General features: G+C 43.2%; 3 protein-coding genes and 1 long non-coding RNA gene across 8 annotated transcripts in view; 3 read left to right on the top strand and 1 right to left on the bottom strand.

Annotated features, from left to right (window-relative positions):
• LOC117227900 (proton channel OtopLc) overlaps positions 1–344 on the top strand; it is a 32517-nt gene extending 32173 nt beyond the window's left edge. The window contains exon 9 of the mRNA XM_033483439.2: positions 206–344. The gene's annotated coding sequence lies outside the window, so the exon portion shown is untranslated. The remainder of the gene's footprint in view (positions 1–205) is intronic.
• LOC143260032 (uncharacterized) lies at positions 31–2007 on the top strand. Its single transcript, XM_076524565.1, has 2 exons — positions 31–44; positions 206–2007. Exons 1-2 carry the CDS (start codon positions 31–33, stop codon positions 747–749), a joined length of 558 nt encoding a protein of 185 aa, XP_076380680.1. The 3' UTR covers positions 750–2007.
• Positions 1849–20353, bottom strand: LOC117227901 (uncharacterized). 3 transcript variants are annotated; one of them, XR_013034131.1, is made up of 6 exons: positions 19799–20353; positions 19219–19359; positions 19007–19119; positions 2811–2914; positions 2667–2731; positions 1849–2593 (listed from the first exon to the last, which is right to left on the bottom strand). It is a non-coding gene; the product is annotated as an uncharacterized LOC117227901 (long non-coding RNA). The 3 variants fall into 3 exon arrangements; XR_013034129.1 differs by having other exon boundaries at positions 19190–19359; positions 19799–20334; XR_013034130.1 differs by having other exon boundaries at positions 19007–19090; positions 19190–19359; positions 19799–20332.
• Positions 6578–18241, top strand: LOC143260023 (uncharacterized). Of its 3 annotated transcripts, none has more exons than XM_076524547.1 (10): positions 6578–6833; positions 13484–13570; positions 13637–13722; positions 13815–13998; positions 14070–15353; positions 15421–15537; positions 15706–15923; positions 16248–16439; positions 16504–16767; positions 16882–18241. In XM_076524547.1, the coding sequence occupies exons 1-10, from the start codon at positions 6761–6763 to the stop codon at positions 17260–17262; spliced, it is 2886 nt and encodes a 961-aa protein (XP_076380662.1). In that variant the 5' UTR covers positions 6578–6760; the 3' UTR covers positions 17263–18241. The 3 variants fall into 3 exon arrangements, with proteins under 3 accessions (XP_076380662.1, XP_076380661.1, XP_076380664.1); XM_076524546.1 differs by having other exon boundaries at positions 15694–15923; XM_076524549.1 differs by having other exon boundaries at positions 6583–6833; positions 15751–15923.
• Positions 20354–20368: the final 15 nt, after the last annotated feature.

The raw sequence follows: 20368 nt of genomic DNA, 5'->3' as shown, positions 1-20368 counted from the left end.
ATAGGGGCGTTGTTTGTAAAGGCTCTGACCATGAATGGGAAAACGTACGAGTACAAATCAGTGTTTAACGAATATAAATGAACCATATTATACCTATCTGCAATTAGTCCAGAGTCTTGAATCCCTGACAAAAAGCAGCAGAAATTTTGAAATCCAGTGCACCCTCGATTGCAACAAGTAATAACGACTCTGATCGATTTTACAGGCTGCAGTCGAGGTCGCATTGCTCTTACCACCGCAGGAAGGTAACGATCAACCTGTGTCAAGACACCGAATGGTCCCCGTCCGTCCGTCACACCCCAAAGACATTCCATCCTAGCTCGTTGACGGTGGACAGAGTGCATTTCGTTCCTTTTGTGGACAATCGACTCTACTTCGATCCGAATTCTTTGATCCGTGTCACGAGCTTGGAGCACGATAGGAGGAAGCTGCGTCATCATCATCATCACCATCATCACCACCATCACCATCATCGTCGGCACCTTCATAGGAAACACCGTCGCGTCGTCAGCGACCCGGGAATGCGGAACTGGGACGCGGTGAACGAACAGGCGCAACGGCATCGCAGACTGTTCAGTTTCGATACGGGTATCAGTGGACCCTGGCGAGAAGTCTCGTTACTCGAGGTGTCCACTGCTGAGGACAATTGCAACGAGGAGGCCCTATCTCCTGATGAGACGAACACGTCGACTTTTAGGAAAGTGCCATGGCATCCGAACTTGCACATGCTCAAGTTGAGAAGAACGTAAATAGGAACGCGATGCATACACCTGGGTCGCTAGAACGATTCGATATGGACGGTGAACTGTATTGTAGTATGCTCGGATAATTGTCCAGAATATGTTCGACCAGGCCAATTGCCTGATCCATTGGTAAATAGATTATACCCTTTTTCAGCAGGAGCCGACAGTATAATGTGACTTAAACTTATATAAGGGATTCATGCAGGCTCATTATTGGACAATTACCCGAGGCTTACTGTACAATGATTGCAAATTCGATTGGCTATTTGCGGTCGGACTCGCGTGTATACGAGAATGTAGCTTGATAAGGTGTAATTCACCGCACCTTGGTCACAAACTCACAGTCTTTTAATGACTTGGTACCGCCAATTGAATTTGCATCTATTATGGTGTCTTTTCCAAAAGAAGACATGCCCGCAGTCATAGTAATTGTCCACTTTGTTTCATTGTTATGACTGTGAGCCTATTGCGAGTGTCTTCTTTTGAAGAATAGATCATAGAAGAAGTTTGTTACTGTCTCCTTGTGTTCGTAAGACGTTGTTTATGTACTTTTATATTGTATGAAGCGAACAACGGTTTTCAACGTGTTATTTATCCAATGTTTTACTGCGTATCCAAGTGGATAACGATTATCATCGCTGAGAGTGCAGTACCTTATGGGTTTCACGTGCAATATTATCGTTTGTAAGGACCTCTACGGGTAGAAATTTATTTATTTGCGCAGATTGTACGTCGCTGCTAGCCATCGAGGTCTCGTTACCTTTTATGATCGTGATTAAAAACTTTTATACAGCTTCTATGTTGCTGACTTAAAATGACAGTTGATCGAGAGCGGAGAGAACATGAAAGCGTTTGAGTAACTATCTTACAAAATATGTCTAAATAAATGAATCTTGTATCCGTGTGAACGATCGAAGTCGAATAGTAATTATCTCGTTGTATATATTTCTTACGGTTGCGCTCTGACGAATCAGAGTGTTCACACAGAACTGTATTTATTGAACTCACGTTGTATCGCCCGGCTGGTTAAGTTTTAACAGGCATACTCCCGAAACGCTATAGTATTTGCTGATCACTCATTCATTCCAAGGAGCTTACAACAGAGCTCTTTCCATTTTTTTTATTATTTTTCGCATTCGTTTCCGCTGAACGCAGCGAACCGAGCATCGTGGACATGATAACTTTGTAAAACGCTTAACATAGATCACACAGCGTATAGAAAATGTAATATTAAGTAATAAAAGATTAAATGAGAAAGGAGAAACGGTTAAAGGTATACAGAATATTCCAAACCTCACGCTTGATACTTTGTTGTGTCGCGAAATATTTAGTAACTAGTCCTTCGGTCTATCGCGACTCCCACACGCCGAATTAACTTTGTGCGAGTATTTGTTGTCGAAAAATGGATTGTATCTTATGATCGAACAAACTTGCCGGAGTCTCTAAATGTCGACGACTGTACCGTTAGGATGGGAAATTGTAAATCTCCGATTCTTGGTCGATGTCGAGCCGTTATGCTAATAATTTACACGGGGATGGGCTCTTACCTGTCCAGTTAGGATTTTGTTTGGGGCATTGTCTATTACAAATTTTATGAGGGTAGAGGACGTTCGCCTTTCGGACGGCTTCCTATAGTAATTGCTTTATTACTCGAGGACTAAGGCACTGGAAACTCCAAGGTCTTAGCCCGAAATAATTTCTTGGGCTGAGTAATAAAGCAATTTACTTAAACTATTGCCACAGGCTGTTAATATTCCGGAGCCAATGTACTTTGAAGGACGCTTAGAACTTCGTTCTTCGCCGTGTTCATGATCGATGAAAGATGGGTAAAGGAGAAAGTGGTGGCTATCCTGGAAAAGAAATGATCTTATGAATTTTTGCTAATGAAAGTATAATCTTTTCAGAATTAAATAATGAACTTACTCTAATGTTGAGATGAAGAGTCAAGGCATTCTCGTCAGAATTAATTTGAAGGAATGAAATGGAACCTGAAAAATCAAAACTATTTTTATGTTTCTGAAAAATTAAAGAGTTAATGGAAGATTTGATATAAACTATGTAGTTTACCTGTGTTAAGGTACGGGAAAGCATTTTTCTATTTCATTATGCCGACAAAACAGCAGCTGGAGCTATTTCTGGGAGCCTGCACGATAACAGCAACACGGGTTGGCCTAGAATAGAAAACAAAAATGTTCTTTTTTATAGAGAAAATTAAGAAAGGAAGTATGCAAGAATTTTTTTAAGTTAATCTAGCATCTCTATCTAATATCTTGCGATTAGGTCAGAAGTCTCTTTGAATTATATAACAAGCTTAATAACCGAGGAGTGACTAAAAATTTCAATTAAAGTGCTGTAATAATCAGTTCTCTATGGTGTACAACAAACATTATACATATCATGATGACTCATCGAGATATCCCATAAAAGTAGTAGCTGTCTGCATCAACTGAGGAACCTTTACAAATTCTAAATCATAATGACACGAAACAGGTCTATTCAAGACACATTGTGACCTCATACGATTAGAGGCTTATTATTAGATCCCGAAGTAGCCAATTTGGCCAGTAATCTTCGTGCACTTTTCCCGCTTCCGTCGCTTACACAAAAATGTTCTCAATTAAGAGTTCCTCACATACCTTGGATTTAAACGTTCCATGGTGCCTAAGAATAGGAAATAGAGAATCTTGACTCTGAGAAACGTATTCATCTCGTAAAGTAACGTCGATCTTCTCACGTGAAATTATGAACGATTTAAGTATACCTATCTCCACATAACTGATAGGAAAAACTTGATATAAAAGCCGGAAATAGAAGCTGCAATCGTGCCAACCAATGAGCCTCTTATTAAAAAAAATTCCAGATGCTAGAAATTTGAGTATTTCAGTATGAAAAAATACACGATACACTTCAAATACTAGAGAACATCTGTGTGAAAGGTCAATACCAAACAGCCTCTCGATTTCTTTAAAAAGAAAATCCCAAAGAATCTCCAAAGAGACACTCTAGACCAGAGAATAAAATACAGTTCCTGCAACTTGGCTCGATAAAAATTGATGCAACGGCGGAATGCCAGGGAGTGGGGATAGGATGCCGGATAAGAAGATGCACAGATAAGAAGAAAGTGCACGAACGAAGGGGAGAGAGCGAGCAACCGCGAGAACTTTTGCACGAGGGAGCACCACCTTATACGGCGGCGACCCGGGCTTCTAAATATAAAGGCGCCCGTCGTCCCGACGCTCCTCTCTGTCCGAGGAGCGCACGCATTTCGCCGCGAATCTCTTCTCTTTGCTGCCCGCGGTTCCCAGCACCGTTCGGCTGCAATAAGAGTCGGCTGGAATCCCGCTGATATTACGTTACCGCGTGAACCATCGAGAACGCCCGATCTTCGCGATTTCCGGGCCCGTTCCACTTCCGGTCACGCGCGAAAGCAATATGGCGTCGATTGGTCCCGTCGAGAACCCTCGGAGAACAAACTTTCGGGGAATTTTTTCTCTCGCTTTGAACCTGACACGATCCAGAGAGACTTTTGTCTTCTAATAGTTTGGCTGCCATAACGGAGATCTTGATAGATAGCTTTATTATTACTAATTTGGGTAGCTAGAAGTGAATTGTTAAGTTTTAGTTCATGGGAATTGGCATTGCTATTGGAAATTTCGTTGGGATATTCATAGCTGTACCCGTTCCGCGATGAACAAAAATGAACAAAAGTTGATCAAAATTGTTGAAGAAGGATCAGAATCATTAAGGAATCGATACAGAACATTTTTTTGCCCCACAAGGATCTGCAGTCGGCTTTGTCCATAATTAATGAATGACAGGTATTTGTACATTAACGTTTGAAATTCTGAACTGAGCTAAATTGCTGCGGTGTGAACGTCTTGAAAAACACAGTGCACAGACTGAGAAATAGTTTGTTGCATAAAGCAGGAGACCTTGAAGCTGGCTAATACGACCGCTCTCGTCAAGGTTCCAATTTAATTAAGGTACACACGCGTGTATGTGCGCGTATTTCGAATAAATCCGATTCCCGGCACGGAGAGAGTGAATTTTCGAAATCGCTGTGACGAGTCGCGTGAAATGCGAATTCCTTCCGATTCCCAAGACGACCTTGTCCCCGTATCACACATATGTATTTCGGGACTCGAATAAATGTTCCCTATCGTCCAATCTAAGCGACGATAATTTATCATCTAGCCGCGCTTGCCGCCGTGAAACTATCGAATCTCGATCAAGCAACTTTGCATCGAATTCTTACATTCCCGTCGAATTTTGTACACTCGTTCGATGTTTCCGGCTGCGAGACGTTGCTCCCACAGCTCGGGAAAAAATAGCGACGTGACTTTCGTCACGAGCAAAGAAAACGGAAAAAGAAAAAAGAGAAGAGATTACGCGAGAAAAGAGGAAACGAGGTTGACGATGACGCGGTGGCTAGGTCGAAACGTGTGCAGGATCTCCGTACGAGATCACTAGTCAATGTCTCTGCGGTCTGTCGGCCAGGTAGACCCTGCAAACCCGAGAAAACTGGGCTGCCAAGAGGTATTTTTAAAACTGCGACTCTACGACCAGTATCTTCGGATCGTAGGAGATAAAGATTCGGTGATTCAGTGACGGCTGCGTAAACCTCTCAGGCCCCGAATAAACGAGTACTTGTCGCTCTCAATAGCCGAGAACGTACAATTACAAATCGTTCGGACAGTACCTCATTCTCGTTCCCGAGCACAATGTACATGAACCAGACCTCACGTTTCATGTTTCTCAACTTCGAAAGTGAAACACTTGCCTTCAAGCATTCCGGTCTTCCGGACAAGTTGACGAAGCTAATCAAAAATAAAAATGGTCCTGCATAGAGAACCATGAGAGTTCTCTGTAACCGATCTCTAAGAGGACACTTGAACATTAACCAAGTACTCTGATCTTCTGAATAAGTTGGTCCAGAATGATCCTTAAAAGAGTCCTATAAGCAGCGAGAAGATAATTGTACGAAAGCAAAAGAAGCAATGAAAATGATCTCCCGAAGGTTAGCCCGGGGGTTTCCGATGCTTGAACGCTAGATGAAGACGCTCTCCAGTGCCAACAAAGACCCCCAACTCTTTCAAAGCAAACACTCGCAGCCCTGCGCCAGTCATCGAACAATAAATCACATACGATGGACTTAGAAGCTATCGGAACTCCTAAATGACCTAAAGAACTATCATCGGAAGGCTACATCTTCCCTCTTCGAGTTACACGCGTTCGCCACGATAAACAACAACAATCGAACAATCTGACGCGAAAGAAGACGAGAATTCTCTAGATTTGAATATACTATCTGATTCCAATCTGCCCAGGAAATTGCACGCTCTTCAGACATAGTAAGTGGTCCCAGGATAATACCAATAGAGGTAGGAAGCAATCGGCAAAGCGCGGTAAGAAGGAGCTCCATGATCGAAACGATCGACCTATGATCACGAAAAACAGCCGCAGCCTGTCTCCGACCTTCTGAAAGTCACTCGGTCAGTTCGCGTCTCGGGAGAGGCTCCTCGGTGTTTAATTTTACCACCCATTAGCCGCGAGTAGACCGGACCGTCGACAGATCGAGAAAATCGAGGAATCCCAACGACGGAAACGGAAGCAAATCGAGAGGAACGAGGTCCAGGGGCGAGGCGAAGATAAAAATGAACGAAGAGAAAAGAGAATGGTACCCATGTAGACAGAGAGCGAGTGAGAGAGAGAGAGAGAGAGAGAGAGAGAGAGAGAGAGAGAGAGAGCGAGCAGAGGAGCAGAGATCAGAGTGCCGAGGAGACAGGCTGAAAAAGCGACGCGAACGGACTAGTGTGCTCGGTTTGAGGAACGCGTGTGTCGGTATAGTCGGCGTGCATCGTCGTTTCTGTGGGGTGAAGAAGTAGGAGGGGCGTCTGTCGGGGTTTGGCGGTAGTGACAATGCCAGTTCCTCGCGGGCGAGTTGGAGTCGAAGGCGACTATCGAGTGAGACGAGCTGCCAGCCCTGGCTCTCATCGTGTAGTGCCTAGTGAAACGAGATGACGGGCTCGCGGCTGAGACCCGCGTTCTTCGTGGGCCTCTTCGTGGCCCTTCTAGCCGTCGCCTTACAGGGTGAGTGACGACCTTGGGCTATCTAGCATTGTTACCGTTCCCTCGGAGCTGCCTCGGTGACGTAACGCGTCGACCCGAGGAGCCTGGAACTGCTCCAGACCCGAGGAGACCGATGGTCCAACGGTCTTTAGGTCTCCGGCTACCCAGCGATTAGGTATAGTTGTGTGGCCTCTACCATCGTCTTCGACAGAATCCTTCTTGTAAACCGGAAGTCCCGGAAGTCCGGGAAGTCAGTGAAAGCGGCTTTTCATAGTATCTTCGTGTCGGGGGACTTTATTGCCTCCACTTAGGGTAGGGACTTTATTGCCTCCACTTAGGGTAGGGACTTTATTACCTGCACTAAACAGGCATAGCTGGTCTCTACAAATCTTGCGTCCTTAATTTGATTTAATTTATAATGGAATATTCAAGAAATAGAAGATGAAAGTTAGTGAAAATACCATTTTATAATATCTTAGTTCCTGTATTCCATTTTGAATTAGTCAGCCCCTTTAGCCTTCAATGATCTTGCTTACATAGCTACCTAGTAGATAGATACAATTCCGGCAACGATGTTGATAACCTGGACTCTTTCTTTCTGTGATTTTTAAAGATTAAATAGTGTTTGAAAGTAAGTGGAAATGAAATTAACTGGTTAGTTCCCTTGGACTCCAACCTCTAGTTTGGATAGGCATGGCTGGGCTCCAACAATGGTCTGGATCCTCCATTCCTGCGAGCTTCGAGAATCAATAGACATAACTTTTGACCGTGCACTGATAGTCAGCTTGATTAGACTCGGCACCAGTTTCTTTTACTTCGTAGCGATTTAATAATTACAATGTAGGTTAATTGGAGTTGCCGGTAGTCCGGAAATCTGGATCCTTGGTCGCATACCCTGGTCTCTTGAATTTGCGCCCTTTTCAGTACCTTCTAAAATCAACGTGTTAAGATTACGTGCCAGTCGAAAGAAATTAGCCAATTTACGGGGAACAAATTTTGCCATCGTAAGTTTAATTTTCAGTTTTTAATTGTTTCGTTCGAAGGGTTCGCAACGAATTCAAGCAACAATAATGCTGTGACCTGTTATCGCGTTATTTTTACCGGGCTGTCACGCGACAGATTCTTTTTAAGATGCACCTGGTCCCCGACTTCGCGTCGTTTATTTGCGTTAATTATGGTATAAATAAAGATCAACGCGCCGCGGCTCGTGACGAGTGCCGATGATTAAAGCTGTCGCGGGCTCCGAATTTCCTCTCCGCCATTCTCGTCTCTGCAAACAAATTCGATAAGTTACGAACTCAGCGTTGCTAAATATAATAGCGAAGCTTAGGATTCCCTTGGAAACTGCTACCATCAATACGCGATCGATGCAGGTCCCAGCTTCGATCGATGAATCATCGTCGAAAGCTCCGATAAACTGAGAATTCGTCGGTCTTCCCATTGATCGGTTTTTCGGAATTTTTCCTCTTATTAATTTTGTGCACCGTAAATAATTAATTCGCAATTATTATATAAACTTATCAGCCTAATTAGGCTACGCGTGAGCGATATGGATAGCTCTTAGCACGGCAAAGGGTTGAAAGCTGCGCATCAACGATCTCTTCGAAACTTCAACCTCTCATCGAGGCAGCGTACTCGAACAAAATTGAGCTTGTGGTTATCATTTGGGAGCATCGGTGGATCATTTTAGCCGTGGAAGTTGCCAATAATCTCCCCCGGATATTTCGGAAGTCTTCGCCGTCTCGGAAAGCAAGATTGTAAGTTTTGGATGGTTCCTTGTGTATTTGGACAGCGCAGCTTTTTCGAAGCTTTAGTGGTCGATGATGTGGTCGACGTGCTGACGAACCGGTGACGACTGACGAAGGTCAATGTTACGTAAAATCGCCAGTCTGCGTCACCGGTTCCTGGCTCGTTCGGCTTGTTCGACATCGAACCGATGAACCTGCGATCTGTTGCGTCATTATCGCGACGATACATCATTAAACGGTACTGCATCTCGTCTGTTCGTCGCACGTGACACTTGTTGAACGATTCCGTTGTCTTGACGCAACAATTCTCCACCCACTCGATCGAATTTTTCCGAGCACCTTCGATCAGAAACGAATCCATTTCTAATCTCTTCTCTCAATCGATGAAAACGTTGTTCAATCTGCTTTTACCTTATTATTTTCATTTCGTTGGCTTCGTATGGTTGTGTTTGAATTGTCGCGTTTTTACAGTAAGAGACATAGAGAGTCTTGGACATGCAACACTGCTCGTGACGTAGTATGCGTATAATTGAGGATGGTTTAATCGGGTCGGCGATCGAGGAAAAAGTGTCCGATTGTGGATTCAAGGATCCGTTATTTTGGGAATCGATGGAAACCGACTGTCAACAACTCGCAAATAATTACATAAGGACGGGCGTAAATCCGTGCCAGATTCGCTCTGAATTTCGCGAATCTAGCCGTGTATTCCGTTTAAAGGTGCCTGTCCGTAATTCGCGGTCGGTGTTCGCGAATCTGTCGACATTTTTCGACCGGCTACCACAAACGAGCAATACCCGAAAACGGCCGCTTTTTCAAATCTATAATAAATCGTACCAAATTATATTTAAATTAACATCCAGCTATTTTGAAATGCACACCGCGCCGTGTGTATTGCATTAGTTTAATGATGCTTCCGACAGAATTTTGCAACAAAAATAGAAAGCTAATATCTTACAGAACACTATGCGTATGCCAACAATGCTTTGAAATATCTTGTTGGTTTCCTATTCGATCGATCTTCCCGTATATTTTACTAGTTAAAAATAAATTTCGCTCTGTTAAATTCAACTGATTCGAATGCGAGCCTCGTATATTGTATTCGAAAGCGTTTTCTTTTTTATCTTTAAATGTATTCCTCTGCTTTCAGTATTTAATCTTGTAAATAATAGAATTTTCGTTTTAAAAAGTGTTAGCAGGTGATTTTGCGGTTATTTTCGATAGGGAAGACATTATTGAAATTGTGAGTTCACGTTTGTTACTGCTTCTGGAATTTCCGAGGTTTAGAAAAATTTAGTCGGTCAAACGAATATCGATATTTTTTATCAGATTCGATTTTTCTACGAAGGGATTAAAGACTATGCGAGCCGCGTACCGCGGCAAGACTTCGGATTCTATCTTTATCCTCACTATGCTTGCCAAACGACAGCTGCTTACCTCTGCTTCCATTACCTGTATCTTGACATTTTCGCGGATTATTTTCCGACCGCACAATTTCAACATGTTGTCTTACAGATCATTCGAGACCAAAATTAATACATTCGTCGCGATCGGGTATCGTTTACACGGAAACCTTCGGAAAATCAACGAGGATCGACTAAACATTCGTCAAGGTTGTAGCCGACTTATGATCGTGATGAGAATCTTTACAAAAATCCTACTTTTCATACATAGCCTTAAAGAAACGAAAATTAGGGTCAAATTCGATTTGCCATCTAGGAAACTTCTAGAAAGGATTAAAGAATCCAGCGAAGCCAACGATGAGCGAAAAATTGGAGCTTCAACAGTGACCTTTCTATTTCGAATCGGGCCGAATAAACAATTTGATAGCTCCGATAAATCGCAAAATAGTCTTCGTGAACGAGCAATCGCAGAAACATCCGCAGTGAACGCATAATCGCTCGCAAAACGAGCAACGGTGAAGTATAAATTTGTGCAAATTGAGAAGCAGGTTTAAATGATCAGTTGAAGGAGAGCCACGGATCTAGGAGTTCTATAACTGACCCCATCGACTCGCCAGTCCCATTTCCTGCAATGCCGCTTGGCGTTCGTCGCTTGGACAACAAAAGGCCGAAGCACATAAAATGATAAAACCCGAGCTGCCGTGCCAAAAGTAGCAGCGCGTGTGATGTAATGTTGAAAATTTACGGGCTGGGCGCAAACGTAAGCCGCGTAGTATTTTCTCATTTGTTGGTCTCGCGTGGCGACCAATTAAATTTCACTTTGAAAATTGCCGCAGTCTTGCGCGCAGAATTTGTACAAATGCCTCGTCAGCTTTGTTTCAAGGAGACCGTCAACGGTTTACTGTTAATACAGCCACGAGAAAAATGTTTGGTACGTCAGCGTTGGCTTTGACTGTTGACAGAGGATATTCACCCGCTATCATGCTTTTTACGCACATATGTTAAGCATTAAGGCTACCCAGGAATTATTTTCAAACACCATTCCAGTAAAATGGCACTTTCACCTTTATAATAATTGTTTGCCAATTTTCTGGAAGATACTTTTGTAGGCACTTTATCTAAACTCTTAATTCGACCTTCTTTTCTTCAGTTAGATTCTCGATTTGATCTTTTTCTCAATAATTTCGCTTTCAACCCCTTCGCCAGGGGTTAAAAATGGGTTTCGATTAATATTTTATGTATTTCTCTCTATCTTTGTGTATCTTTTCATTTCCAATCAGAATTTTCCTGTTAATAAATCTATATTGTCACAGTTGATATATTGGCATAAACTCAAGAATTTCGCGTACATTAGTCCCACAACATAACCTTTCGTCTTCGATAATGCAAATTACAGATCTAACTGCTTAGCTGTCCGCTATATTGGTTCTTGATCGTCTAATCAATTTGAGAGAATAACATTAAGCTGAAAAGATGAGGATCGATTAAGGATTTGATAATAATAGCAAAATAAAATGATCGATCAGCGTAGAAGGACATCTACCCGAAGGGGACTCTGTGCCCGTACGGCCCAAATTACTTTGTCGCAACCGCGAATGATCTGTATAGTCGTTCGCACTTTTCCGCGGCGAATAACCGATAAAAATACGTTTCGCTCATCGAATATATAAATATTTTCAAGTGTTGCTCGGCTCAAAGCCGCCTACTCGCCGCTAAACTTAGAAACCGGCCTGGTCCCAGGTACTGCCTAGAAAGATGATATCGACATTTTCATCGACCGAGATTTTACGTTCCGCGCCGCGTATTGTGACACCAGGGCACAGATTTTGGAACACGCCGTCCTTCGGACGGAGTCCCGAAGGAACAATGTTGCTTTAAAGTAACAACCACGACGTCTAATCTGGCCCGTTCACCTAAACATCAGCCCACCACAGTTTCGCTTCCGACATTCTAATTCAACGCTGATACTACTGCTCGAATGGTTTCAGATTTCTCATTCTATAATTGTCGAAATTATGTTCGAATTCGACTGGACGAAACGGTAGAAACACGAAGTCCGACAGCCAGCCACTCGATGAACGCTCGGCGTCAACCATCGATCAGTCTCCGATAATCGACATTTTTAACATTTCGGGTGTCGCAAATTTTGGCGCCGAGTTCCTAATTTATCATCACGGTATACATTGCGTACAACAATATCTTGGATAGAGCTCGCGAGATCGATGAAAATGACAAGAAATGAGAACCGCGATAAATCTTACTATCTCGCTCGCATGAACGGGCGCTAATTTCGCGCGTACGGATCTAGGGGACAATCGTTCACGGAGATTAGATCTATGAAACGATCTATTAGATCTATAGACGATCTATGGACCGCGTGGTTGGACAGGAAGTCAGCGGTACACGAAATATCAGCGAGAGTTCGCAGCCACCTTATCAAAATGTTATTTGTGAGAACATCTGCATGACTCGTTATTTTCGATCCCTGCCAGGTCCCGCGTTTCCAAGAACGTCAGCGCGGTCCTTTATCAACCGGTCGTGACAATGCGACCAGCAGTGTTGTTCCCCGAACACCTGTCATTGTCCGAGCACGCGCTCATCCGAACGGGTCGTGTAACGACTTTGACAAGATTCTTGCGTCACTTGGGTCAGATATTTTCGGTGGTCGCGTGGCGTTAAACCCTCGGCTGCGCGGCTCGAGTTATCTAATACCCCGCGCCTTCTTTTGGCACCGGGGGTCCGCCGCACAGTGAAAACTCCTGATGAACATTCCTGGCAGCCGAGGAATCGGCATAGAATCGAGCCAGCCGTTGGGGATCGGCCGCGCGAACTCCCGCGCAACGCAAATATCTTTTATTAATGTCCGACGCGATCGTGTGTTTTGCATATTTCTACGTCAACCAGCGCGTCGTCGCGCCTCCCTCTGTTTGTTTAGAGCCGTTCCTCCCGATCGGGACCCGCTGGTATTATTAGCGCGTCCTTAGGTCCCTAATGAAATCAATGTTGGAGGTCTGCCGTGGTCGCGGAACTGTCACAGGACACCGGACACCGACTCTCTAGACCAGACTGGTGTCGAGTTCCGTTCGGCGTTTGCAAAACTACGAAATGCTCCGACGATGTCCCTGTAAACGTTCTTCGAGAATTCCCTAAAGCATTGTTTTAGGTATACAGATCAATTTTCTTGCTACTAGCTCGCTTATTACAGTTCATTGTAATCTGAAAACACTCGCACTGTGCAAATCTCATAACTCGATTAAAGATACCCAAAGCGTTACTGGTCAGGTTTAACTTAGGCTATCCTAGCAATTACATATGATTTTTCTATTTTCCCACGGTAAGCTGTCCTCTGATCCCCAAATCACCGATTAAGCTACTTGCTAAAAGTAGGATTTGAACTCCAAAATGATTTAGAATCGCAAATTTTATTTCTGAGATTAGCCTTTAAACGTTCCAATCGTGTAGAAAGAAAACAATCTCTTGATCTAGTTGATCCAAGATCCAATTGTAAGCAATTTCGTTACAGGAGTGCAAAGCGAAGAGGAGCTAGAGGTGCCACCAGAGGATCTGTGTCGACCATACATTGAGAAAGCATTAAAGGACCTCGGTACAGGTAATGTTAAGATGCTGAGGAGCGCGCGACTGGAGCACAGCAATTTCTAGAACGTTTCGTTTGAAGGGTCTTTGGAGCAGACCAGTGCCGAGGCTGAGGCAGACGTCGGTAAAGAAAGTCAGGAAGACGATGGGACACCTACGAGTCAAGAGGTAAATTTTTCCTAGTTCTATAAAAAGATCCAGCGTCCAACACTGATCATTCTCTGGATCGATCGCTGTTAAACTACCGGTGTTGTTTCTAGGAAGGCGAGCCAACAGCCGATCTTTCGGGAGAAGATTTGGCAACCGAGGAGGACAAGCAAGAGTCGGTAGAAGATGCTGAAACTGCAGGAAGCGCTGAAGAAACTGAAGAGGGAGCTGACAAGTCCGCGGAGGCTGAGAAAAGCGCTGAAGATACGGGAGAACAGAGCGCCGAAGCCGAAGAAGGTAGAGTAGAGACTAGGCGATCTTTGAGCTTTGAAGTATCAAAATCATCACTGTAGCGATGGTGCGTTTAGGTGAAACTGAAGATGCCGAGAAATCTGGCGAAGAAGACGCGGGAACAGAGGAGGATAAAGAACAGTCTTCCGAGAAGGTAGAGGAGGCCGCGGACTCCGGCCAGGATCAGACCGAAGAAGAGGATCAGCAGAAGTCCGGTGAAGGAACGGACGAAGAAACTGATGACCAGAAGTCTGAAGAGACGCAGGTAGGCGAGGAAAAATCTGGCGAGGAGGAGGCGCAGACGGACGAAGAGAAATCTGAAGAAGCAGCACAAGCCGACGAGGGCAAGTCCGACGAAGAAGCTCAAGCCGACGAAGGAAAATCCGACGAGGAATCTAAAGCCGACGATGGAAAATCCGACGAAGAAGTTGAAGCCGCGGGCGAATCAGCCGAAGAAGCGAAACTCGACGAGGAGAAATCCGACGAAGCGCAAACCGAAGAGGTGAAGTCCGAAGAGGAGAAGGAGGGCCAAACTGAAGAAGAGGATTCGAAGGCGGAGGAGGATGCTTCCGCGGAAGAAGGTGAAGCTGGAGAGGGTTCTAAAGAAGATACAGAAGAAGCGAAGGACGATAGCAAAGCAGAAGACGAGACCCAATCGGAGGAACAGCAAGTGAGTGGAGAGGAAGGAAAGGAAGAGAGCCAGGAAGGTGAGGGTGAAGGTGGCGGTGAGAGTGAAGGTGAAGGTAAAGGTGAAAGTGAAGAAGGTGAAGGTGAAGGTGAGAGCTCTGAGGATCAAGTAGACGAAGCGCAGGAGGAGAAAAGTGGGGAAGGTAAGGAGGAGGAAGGAAAATCTGCAGAAGATGAAGCGAAATCGGCGGAGGAAGGGGATACGGAGGAAACTAAATCTGAGGAGGAGAAAGAAGCTAAGTCTGCCGAAGAGGACAAGTCCGCTGATGATGGGGAGGGGAAAGAATCTGTAGAGGAAACCAAGTCGGAAGAAGAAGGTGCGGAAGGAGCTGAAAAAACGAAATCTCGAGCTAGACGAGAGGTTGGTGAAGAAGGCGCGGCTGAGGACGCGAGTGAAGAGTCAGCCGAGGCCTCCGAAGACGCGGAACAGAGCGAGGAGGAGCCTACTCCTGAGGAAGACCTGATTCGGGAAATCGTGGTACCAGAGAACCTACGACCACGAGATCACATCAATCAATTGCTGAAGCTTGACGAAGAGAACGAGGCGAAGGAACGTGCCATTTCGAAGATCGGTTACGATGTATTGAAGGAACTGAAGAGAGTTTACGACAATGCTATACAACCCTTGGAGTCACTGTACAAATACAGGGACCTAAGTAATAGGCACTTTGGTGGTTAGTATCTCGTAGACGTTGCCACTTCTTATCGTATTTTAATATACTGTTCGCGTTGCGTTTGTAGATCCAGAGATCTTCTCCAAGCCATTGGTTCTCTTCATGGGTCCATGGAGCGGGGGGAAGTCCTCAATCATAAACTATTTGCTCGACATCGAGTACGAACAGACATCGCTACGGACAGGTGCGTAAGTAGCCATGGGAACGCGGCATTGTTTCACAACAACGTTTCTTGTTTGAATTCGTTTGATGCCTGACCCGACCCGGTCGGAATTCGATTAGGTTTCTTAGCGGTAGACTAAGCATGCTAGAGGAGCATGATTGTATAGATAGTGTTTAGGTGATTTGATAGAGTGCTTAGAGGAGCAATGCAAAACGGGAAATGGAAATGACACAGGAGCCGAGCCGTCCCCAGCTTACTTCAACATTCTCATGCACGGCGAGGAAGAGGAGATCCTCGATGGCACCCAACTGGCCGCCGACTGGACCTTCTCCGGGTTGCAGAAGTTTGGACAAGGATTGCTCGACCGCCTCAAAGGTTTACGACTTGACAGCAAGCTGCTAGAAAAAGTAAGTGAACAGACGTTCAAGAAAAAGGATGTCGACCTGGACAACTACTTTCTAGACCGAATTAATCGAGATTAACAATCCCTACAATTGTTACTAAGACGGTAACCTCTTATACAATGATTTATTCGTCAATCCAGCGTAATGATCTATATAATGACCTTGAACCTGACCTAAAAAACGAGGAGCATGTATCGCAATCAAGGAGACAAAGCTTATAGATCATTTTGAGTTTGATTTGGCTGAAGAAGCGCTTGTCTAAGTCGTCACCTTGCGGACGCAGATCCGGAACCTTCTGCTACTTATGCAATCCTTGAATGATACCAGGTTAATATTGTCGAGATACCGGGGATCTTAGAAATTCGAAAGCAGGTACAACGTCTGTTCCCATTCAACGACGCGTGTCAGTGGTTCATCGACCGAGCGGACATAATATTCTTAGTCTACGACCCATCTAAGTTGGACGTCGGACCGGAAACGGAAGCGATCCTCGACCAGCTGAAGGGGAGGGAGTACCAGGTAAGAGCATATAACTGATCCGAGGTCGTGCCAGTTAATGTGTAACACCAACTTCCTGAAACAGACGCGCATCATTCTGAACAAAGCTGATCAAGTGAAACCAGAGGAACTCATGAGAGTGCAAGGAGCTCTGATCTGGAACATATCGCCGCTGATGTCCAGCGCCGAGCCGCCGATCATGTACTCCACATCGCTATGGTCGATACCATACGAAGCTGGAGCACCGACTAGATTGCTATACGCTCAGGAGCGAGCATTCCTACGTGATCTGCGTACTGCCATTGACAAACAAGTCGAACACAAAATTGCAAGCGCCAGAAGATTCGCTGTAAGTCACTCCTAAGGGACAAATATATAATGGACAAATTCTTTACACTTGTCATCGATTAGAAACACATCTGCTAGCCCCGTAAGTTCTGAAACTATATTAAATATGTTACAGGTGCGAGTGCGTAATCATGCTAAAATGGTAGACTGCTATCTAACCACCTATTACAACCACAAGACATTCTTTGGAAACAAGAAGGAGATCAGCGACAAAATCGTTGAGAATCCCCAGGATTATCATATCTACGAAGGGCTCAGTACTCTGAAGAACATCTCACGCTATGACTTGCCAGATCCAGATGTTTACCGAGACTTCTTCCGGTTGAATCCTCTATACGATTTCCCCCTGTTGAGCTCCACGTGCACCTACTTCCGTGGTTGCCCAATCAATAGACTAGACGTAGCTATCGCCTACGACCTACCCGAGCTGGTAGGCAAATACAAAAAATCAGTAGAACAAATCATACACGAGTACGAGACCAGCCCACCCAGTTGAGTGTAGTTGAATGTTCTGAAGCAGAGCTCTTGATGCCATAGAATCTATGGGGTGAGGGCAAATTGTACAAAAAACTAATCAACCATACGAGTGAAAGGCGATGAACATTAGTGTAAGTTCCATACTTGAGACGTTGCAGAGAACTTTCTACCTGTGGGACAATAAGCTATAGGGTTGGATCGCCCTTCGAGATAAATTTCAACCGGGTCCTAGAACGTAAGACCCGATCGAAGAAACAAACAGAACTCCTGGAACACATCCTTGCATTGTCTGCTAAATAAGTCATTTTAAGGATGAGAAGGGATACACAGTATTTTTTTGGGTACGAAGGGTATATCTGTCGATTTCGTAGATAATCAAACCACGTATATTGAACGTATCCCTAAGTGCACCGCTGGATTGGAAGACGATGATTTCAAGATGCTACTTGTGTTTGGAAGACGATAAGAGTGCTACCATTCCGATCTAAAATGGACAGTGAGTTCCCCTTGATCGTGTTCAAACACAGCTTCGGTCATGCGGTTTTTGGAAAAGAAACATATCACAGCAATAGTGGGTCCTACTGACGTTTACAAAAAGATGATAATAAGATGAACTCGCGCTATAGACTTCTTTAAAACTTAGTGTAATACTTGCGTCGACTAATTACGCAACACTGTGACACTGCGACCGTCAGAAGATCGTGAGACGGTAACGAGAATTTACATATTACCGACGTGTAATAAGTAAAAATATATTTATATACATATATATAAAATATTTCCATTGAGAAAGAGATAAGAATGATCTCTTTTTGAGGCTTTTGTGAAAATACCTTGTATAAACGAATTGTGTTCTTATTAAAAGTTATAAAATATTTATTTAAAAAAAAGAAGGAAGAAGCAGTACTCCTAGTTACTTGATATGACATGTTCCCACGTTGATACACACAAACTATATTTTCAATGTAAATGAATATACTTGTTTTGATTTAGTAAAATTGTTTGACTTTTCATGTACCTCGTTCAAGTTCAACGCCTCTCAGAAAAAGATACTTATCAGTTTGCGTTGTGTTGTTGATGCTCACGCGTGTGATTGGCTTTATGCAACTCAGCGAATTATTGATACTATTATTACCACCCTCAGTGTTGTCATTCAATGCAAAAATATATTAAGTACATTTAATACATTGAAATATTTACTTTGCTAGAGAATATAAGTTGTTGTTTCATGTAAATGTTACTTTATGTATCTAAGTTAAGTAGATTTAATTTATGTACTTTTCAAATAGGAATGTGTGTTGTGATTTTCATTTGTGTAAATGTGACATCTCGAACCCAAATACAAGATACTTACAAAAAAAGAAATAACAAAATGCATCAATTAAAAGGTAAAGTCAAAAGTAATTGATAGTCTCAATATATGTAAATATTTTCTATAGTTATGTACTTATATTTTATATATATACATATATGAGTATATGTATACATATATGTATATGTGTATATATAATTCATTCTATGCATATCATAAAGATTAGAACCCTGAAAGAAAAGGCACTTATATTTTGTACAGCTTTACACAGCCATTCATCAGTTTACTCATCCAAAACTAATTATGTTTCAAATATCTTGAGATTGTTAATCACTTCCTCAAACTTTCCCTGCAAATGATATGTTCTTTCTTCAAATTTATAAGCTACTGCATTATCTGGATTCAGCTCCAAAGCACAGTTGCAAAAACATACACATTATCAACAACTTGCCCATGTTTGAGGTAAACCAACAATCCTGGTGTCTTGATACAACAGCTTTCAATCATTTTCCTTGAGACTTCGCAAGCTTTTCTTCTGTTGATTGTAAAGTAAGTTTAACATGTCTGTCAAAACAACACAAATGTGGAAAAATAAATCATAACAGAAAATGTTATAAACGATAATTGTACTTACCAATATCGGCTACAATTTTATGACAATACCTCTTTCTACCTCAGCTTTTCATTTTGATTCTTAGGTTCCTCTTTGCTCGATCACATTCTTTTCTTAACCTCTAATAAATTTTCCAAAATGCTCAAGGTTATATCAAGTCCATATGCCAATCCATATGCCTGTTGCTCCATCTGAAACACATGGCGCGATATTCGACTTGCATTTTTCGCTCTATAGGATTCTCGACTACACAGTCCAGCGTATTTACGAACGTTTTGAAACGACGATCATTTCTACAATTATTAAAATTTTCGAAAACCTAAGCTACATTTTAAATAATACTTTCTAGTTTATGAATTTACAAAATTTTGTTAATTCAGCTATTCCAGTACATATGTACTTGTCAACTATGACAGGCAGCAATCAATGCTCTAGAAGAATTTTCGAAAGCAACGAATAATTTCACAATTTTATACAATTTTTACTTTTAAAAATTTGAAAAACAATGTTGAAACTTGCATTCATATTCTCTTAAAAAGACTGCATATTTAATTTAGTAATTATCTACAAAAATTCTCGAAATCAGTGTTGAGTATTGTCCAGCCGTGGTTTATGACGGAGGCTATGTACCTTGGGTCTGGGCTTGCTAGGATGTGGGCCTGTCACCCTGATTTCCGAAACGGCATATTTTGGCCGTATCAAGGCACCTAGTCGTTTGTGATTCATTTTAGACCTTCATTGGTCCGCCATAAGCACCTAGCGTTTGGTTCACGGCACGGTCGCAAGCGCGGTTGGGACTCGGGTTATTCAGCGCGAAATGCTTTCAGATGTGTGTTGGGGATTTCCTAACTTTACCTCGAGGTTAGAACCCTTCTGGAGGCGTCCGTGGTACACCCTCCTAAGTCCCAGTCATTACTGTTTCGAGGAGTCGTTGCGCTGTCTTGGGTCTGCCGTGATTAGACAGCTTTCCTTGCTGCCCACCCTTAATTAAGTTAGGAAGGGTATGGAGGATCGAAATGGCCTGGTGAACAGCACGCGGTCATCTTTATTCCATGAAGAAAATTATTTCGATCACTGTGTGCTAATTGAACTGGTCTTCAATATCTTCGTATAAATATATCCTCTTAAAACTATGTATTTCGAACTAGTTCGAAATTAATTTGTTGGAATAATGAATAATCTTTATTCGAAATAAAATAT

The sequence above is a fragment of the Megalopta genalis genome, chromosome 9, assembly GCF_051020955.1.
Source record: "Megalopta genalis isolate 19385.01 chromosome 9, iyMegGena1_principal, whole genome shotgun sequence".
Lineage (NCBI taxonomy): Eukaryota > Metazoa > Arthropoda > Insecta > Hymenoptera > Halictidae > Megalopta > Megalopta genalis.
The sequence above is the reverse complement of the archived record's forward strand: the minus strand, read 5'-3'. Positions and strand labels throughout refer to the sequence as shown.

Bases quoted from the DNA above. Each gene is read 5' to 3' on its own strand.
- LOC143260023 (XM_076524546.1), top strand. From the start codon at position 6,761: ATGACGGGCTCGCGGCTGAGACCCGCGTTCTTCGTGGGCCTCTTCGTG. The intron at 13,723-13,814 runs GTAAATTTTTCC...TGTTGTTTCTAG, and splicing joins GGACACCTACGAGTCAAGAG to GAAGGCGAGCCAACAGCCGA. The intron at 16,768-16,881 runs GTAAGTCACTCC...AATATGTTACAG, and splicing joins CAAGCGCCAGAAGATTCGCT to GTGCGAGTGCGTAATCATGC.